General features: G+C 44.1%; 1 protein-coding gene across 6 annotated transcripts in view; it reads right to left on the reverse strand.

The window, feature by feature from the left end:
• Positions 1 to 1364, reverse strand: part of ATP11B (ATPase phospholipid transporting 11B (putative)) — a 111629-nt gene extending 110265 nt beyond the window's left edge. For 3 of the 6 annotated variants that reach the window (XM_065943367.1, XM_065943364.1, XM_065943363.1), the window contains exon 1: positions 1053 to 1363. In XM_065943367.1, the coding sequence (XP_065799439.1) occupies positions 1053 to 1079 (27 nt within the window). In that variant the 5' untranslated portion in view covers positions 1080 to 1363. Of the gene's footprint in view, positions 1 to 1052 lie in introns of all 6 variants that reach the window. The other 3 variants (XM_065943366.1, XM_065943365.1, XM_065943368.1) reach the window with 2 other exon arrangements.
• Positions 1365 to 6000: the final 4636 nt, after the last annotated feature.

A 6000-nucleotide genomic window follows, 5' to 3' on the forward strand; every position in this document is an offset into this window, starting at 1 on the left:
AACAGAAGGCTGGCTCTGAAATAGCATACTTCTTAAACATAAAAATGCTCTTCCAGAGTAGGGAAAAGGAGGTATCAATGTTTTTAGTCCCCAAAAATCTTTACAGTCCCACAAAAACCTTTTCTGCTTCACTGCCTTTTAAATTAGTAAATGAAAACACCGAATTGTAGCAGCATCTAACTACTAATGCGATTTAGAAATTAAGCAGCAACCAGGAACAGACATCATGGAGGGACGGGTAGACTTCAGTCTGGAGCAGTTTCACTCCTAATTGTCAACGTGGCCTAAGCGTTGTATTTTGGGGGCTGTAGTTGCCAGCAAGCAAGAAAGTTTTCTCTGTGAATTAACTCGGAGAAAGGTGGCGCTTTTTATATGCCTTAAATCACACTTTTCTAAAATTCTTTTTTTCTCCAGATGTTCCAGTAAAACTGAAAAGTTAACCATCGGGTCCAAATCGGTCTCGTTGACACTGCCTCGAGAACGGAAAAAAAGTAAGGTTCCCATTCCAAAAGTTTCACCAGGGGTGGGGTGAGGACAAGGCAGGAAGAAAACCGTCCTTCGTAACTACCTCACTTAGCTTCGCAACTAGACGGGGTGTTAGAAAATTCTTTCTCCCCCAGGCCTCCGGTAAAATTTCTCTAAGAGGAGTTAGACTAGACAAGTTACCCTTCTCCTTGATAATCCACGCAACCTTGAAAACAGCGAGCAGAGGGGGCTGGAGACAGATTCTCGCCGAGACGCCGACCCCGCTCCGCATCCACTTTTGGTCGCAAACCGCCCAGGAGCGGCGAGGAGGAGAGAATTAACCGAGAAGCGCGACCAGGAAGCGGCAGCCTCCCGCCGCCGGGCTCGGGGGTCCCGGGTTCGGCGGTGAGACGCGTGTGCGGGGCTGCGCGGGGCACTGCCGGCTCCGGGACCCCCTTCCAATGCGGCCTAGCCCGGAGCTCCCGCCCCGGCCTCGCGGCTCTGCGCCGCCGGCCCTTCCCCGCCACCCGGGCCCGAGAAGCCGCGCGAGAGCGAGCGTCCGAGAGGTGAGAGGCGGAGGTACCTACCAGCTGCTGCCGGACCCAGCGCCACATGCCCCTTCCGTCGCCGTTCCCGTCCCGCGGGACGCGGGGGTCGAGGGGCTCCAGGTGGAGGCTAACGAGCCGGAGGGGAAAGCGGGAGAGCCCCTCCGGCTGAAGTTCCGCTCGCCGCGGCCGCCTCACTCCCCGCGCTGGGGCCCCATCTTCCGCGCCGGCTCCGAGGTCCTACAGGCGCGGCCTCGGCGCCGCCCCCACCCGGCGCAGCTGAGTCTGCTGCCGCGCCGCAGCCACCTTCATTATTGACCGTTGTCACCCGCAGTACCGCCACAACCCCGCCCCCGGCCCCCGGCTCCCGGCCCCACCTGGGCCGGCCGCGGCGCCACGGCCCGCCCCCGGACGTGACGAAAGAGGCTGCGCGGACCAAGGGCCGGGGCTCAGCAGTGTGGGTGGGAAGGCGGCGCGCGTGGAGGCGGGCGGGCTGTCAGTCGCCGCGTCTGCCCCCGCCCCCCCTTCATTTAGCGGGTTGGACTAAGTCAAACGGCTGTGTCCTAGATACCGAGGCCGCAGCTTTTGGCAGACTCCTCTGTTTCTACCCCCTGTTGCAGGTCTGCTTCCGGCTCTCTACTTTCTTTGGTTCGTTCAGCCGCCTAACACACGTACTATCAGGAGTGTACTGACTGAAAGTTCATCCCCAGAGGTCTCCAGTTTCGGTTCAATTAAATTGTCCGAAGTGTTTGTCTCAACACATCGCAGCTCTCGTTAGCAAACCGGCGAGCTGGGGCTAGGGGAATCTTGATCACTTAAGTAATTTTGAAAGAGGATGCAACTCCCCTGTGCCTGGTCGGGTGGAGACCAGTGTTTCCCGGGGAACAGACAAGATATGCTGTTTTGCAGTGCTAAATTGAACAGGTTAGGGGGAAAACACTTCCTGTGGGAGTGTAGTTGTTTACTGTTAACTGCCGAACTGCGGTTAAGAATACCGCGTAAGCGGCAGTCCATAGGGTCGTGAAGAGTCGGACACGACTTCACTTTCACTTTCATGCATGGAGAAGGAAATGGCAACCCACTCCAGTGTTCTTGCTTGGAGAATCCCAGGGACGGCGGAGCCTGGTGGGCTGCCGTCTATGGGGTCCCACAGAGTCGGACACGACCGAAGCGACTAGCAGCAGCAGCAGCAACAGCAGCAAGACCTAAGTAAGATGAGGGTATGGAAGAATAGAAGTAAGAAGGAATATATTGTAAAGACAACAGGAACAAAAATTTGATTTGGAAGGCTGAACTGAAGCGCCGGGTCTCGCTTTATTCAAAGCAAGCTCTTATACATCTTGAGTGTCATGTATGTGTATCGTGTACAGTATTTTGCTGAATTAAAGCACACTTCAACACAAGAGTTAATTTTTTTTAATTAAGCAAAAACAAATTTAAATGAAATTAGCAAAACTGGGGAGTTTTTTTCTTATATATACAAAATTTTTTAGTTTCACTTGTTGTTTATCCTCTAAGTTGTATCCCACCCTTTTGCGATCCCATGGGCTGTCCATGGGATTTACCTGGCAAGAATACTGGAGTGGGTTGCCATTTCCTTCTGCAGGGGATTTCCCCAATCCAGGAATCCAACCCGCAGCTCAGGCCTTGTCTCCTGCATTGCAGGCGGGTCCTTTACTGCTGAGCCACCGGGGAAGCCTTAATTTCAGTAGACATTCCTTATTATATAATGATTATCCAGCACCACAAATAGAGCCTTTTCTTAGGGGTATTAATGATCTATAAAACCAGAAGTGGAATTTTACATTGTATGTGTAGTCTGACTACAAAGAGAAAACGTAATCTCCCTTCTGTCCTTATGACTAAATCTTTCTTTATGACCCTAAAAGGAATTTTGCCATACATTTACTTGTTTGTTACAGTGATCAAACAGTACATTCATGGAACACTTGTGTGTCCCAAGCCCTGTAATAAGTTCTTTACTTGCATGGTCTGTTTTAACCCTCATCTATCCTTTGAAGTTGATACTATTATTTCCATTGTGTGGATGCAGAAATGGAGGTTCAGGTTAAGTAACTTGCTCAGGTTAAGTCAGCAGTGAAGTGAAGTAAGTCACTCAGTTGTGTCTGACTCTTTGTGACCCCATGGACTGTAGCCTGCCTGGTTCCTCCATCCATTGGATTTTCCAGGCAAGAATACTGGAGTGGGTTGCCATTTCTTTTGCCAGGGATCTTCCCGACCCAGGGATTGAACTGGGGTCTCCCGCATTACAGGCAGACTCCTTAACATCTGAGCCACCAGGTAAGTCAGCAGAGCTGGGACTCAAATACCCAGATGCAACAAAAGCTCATGCTCTTATGATATTGTAAAGAAACAAAAATATGAATGTATCTACTTTTATTCATCTGCAAGTTGGCTGATTAAAATTGGGCCTGGAAATTTTTATTTATATGCCACTAAAATTTGTCAAGACAAGAAATAGAAAGCTAAAGGACATTTTGTGTATTATTATTTAACTGTGTCCCAATTTTCAAAAGGCAGAGTGGGAGGAGTTGAAATTGATTCTAAATTCTGTAGTGAAATACAGTAAGATGTTATTTCAAGATAACTGTGTAAAGATAATAATTGTAGCTCAAACTGTCAGTAACAGAATGAGTATTCATGGTAGTGTTTTGGTCTAAGGATTTTTCAAGAGCAATATTATATACTTCATATTGATCCAAGAAGTATTAAGTTTTTATACTGTAGATTATAACTCTTTATTGGCAATAAAATCAATTTAATGTGTCATGATCAGTGTCTCTAAAAAATAGAATATAAAACATTGGAATATATTGCTTAGTGTAGATAATAATGTATTGTTTTGTGAAGTTTTGTTTCAGGTGCTCATGTGTGTATGCACACCAGATCACATTATGAAAGAATGTCTTCCTATTGGTTGTGGTTGGAAAGTTTTTAAAACATTGAGATTGAAATACATAGGACTTAAGGCAAGCACCAGCTGCAAGGAAAGAAAAAAAAAATGTATTTGCAGTTAGTGGTAATTCATTCATTCCATAGCTACTTCCTCAATATATCGGACACCAAATGTACACGTAACAATTGCCTAATATTAGGAGGAGACACAAGTGCATACGACTTTAAGATGAGCCCTTTCTCTCTGGAGAGAGTTTACAATCCCCTTGGAAAGAGAAGTTGCAGAGAGGAATCAGTTAAATAATAGTCCAAGGCAGTATGAGATTAAGTTCTAAAGAACTGTACCAATAATAGTCACTAATTTCAGAAAATTGATGTGGGCAATATCATTTGAAGAGAGTTCAGAAGGATAGAGATGAATTTGAACTGAACTTGAAATGGGAGGATGAAGGTGGGAGAGAAAGGCTTCCCAGCAGCAAGAACCACGGAAAGCTAAAGATGTTTGAGGTACAACTACTGTGGAGTAATAAGAGGTGGGGTTGGATAAGTAAGGGAAGGCATAATCTTAGGAGAGTTTCTGGCTAGTCACAGTTTACCAGAAATTGGTCAATCACTGGAATTTTCTGAACAATGAAATGACAGAATGAAATCAGAGTGTTATGTTCATAGACATTATATGTGATAGGGTGAAGAGAGAAAAAACATCAGATAGGAAATTATTGCTAGAATGAAGCATCAAGTTCACAAATGCCGCCCTGGCAGAGAGCCACATAATAGGAAAGTTGTACTCTGGTGTCAGACAAAGAAACTTGAACTTAAGCCATTTCAAGTGAGGGGACAGGCCTTCCAAGGGGATAATAGCATCACACAACAGTCACTGAATTAATGCTAAGTATGGTTCCTTTTTTTGAGTTAACTTGTTTATATAATTCTGTGTTAAATATACCTGTGAGATGTATTTATTCCCAGGGAGTAAAAAAAATCTCCTGGTTTTCTGTAACAGAGATTCTTAGGTATAATAAGGACAAAGAGGGATATTTTTCTTGATCAGAACATCTTGGACCATCAGTAGGAAGCACAGACTGTGAGCTTGTTAAGGTCATGATTCCTGGCTCATTCGTTTTGGAACGCATAGTGTGTAAAAGGTACTCAATAGGTGTTTGTCAAATTAATGAATATCAATAACTGAGTAGTTAGGGAAGAAAACATCTGGTTCTGAAATATCAAAGTGGAAGAAAGTGAAGTATACTGAATGATTTCAGGAGATCATAAGCTATACAGTACGAGTGCTGGTTACCATCCTTTAGACTGAGGGCACTCTCTCTTGCCTGCCTCTCAGAACCCTTCAAGGTTCAGTCTGATTGGAGGAAAGTGAGCCTTGACAATCTGTTGCTTTAATTATTTTTCCACAGATTAAACCATCAATTGGGCCCTAGAATCTGCTCTCATTTTTAAAAGGACAGCTGTCTATTTTCTCAAAATTAGAAATCTAGTATATTATAAATTATTATGCTTAAAAAGCAGTTTCCTTTTGGTTAACTGTCATTCTAGAATTTCCAGACCAGACTTCAGGCAAAGGAAACACAGACTTCAGGGATGCTTTTTCCAGTAGTGACCAGGCTTGCATATTTTATCAACTGGTAAAGAAATTCATTAGGAACAATTTTACATTACATATTTGAAACTTTTCTTGAAAATTTCTGAAACAGATGTCAGGACTAAGTTGTATGAACACAGTTTAATTTCTAGTTGTTTACGCTTATGAATAACTCAAAAGCCACTGAAACTCAGAGCCATTGTGAGAGTTAGGGTCTATAAAAATGATCCCTTCTTGAAAAGTCAAAGTATGTAAAGCATAAATATATTCTGAATTGTATACTTAAAAATGGTTAAGATAATAAATTTAAATGTGTATTTTACCACAATAAAAAAACCTGGGGGGAAAAAAGACTGCATAGAGAGATATTTGTTAACAGTTACCTCATTGATTTTTCTAGGTTAAACCATCACAGTTGTGTTCAATGGCAAAATCTTGTCATTTGCCCTTTTATCTATATTAGAATAAATCCAAAAT

The sequence above is a fragment of the Muntiacus reevesi genome, chromosome 8 (genome assembly GCF_963930625.1).
Source record: "Muntiacus reevesi chromosome 8, mMunRee1.1, whole genome shotgun sequence".
Lineage (NCBI taxonomy): Eukaryota > Metazoa > Chordata > Mammalia > Artiodactyla > Cervidae > Muntiacus > Muntiacus reevesi.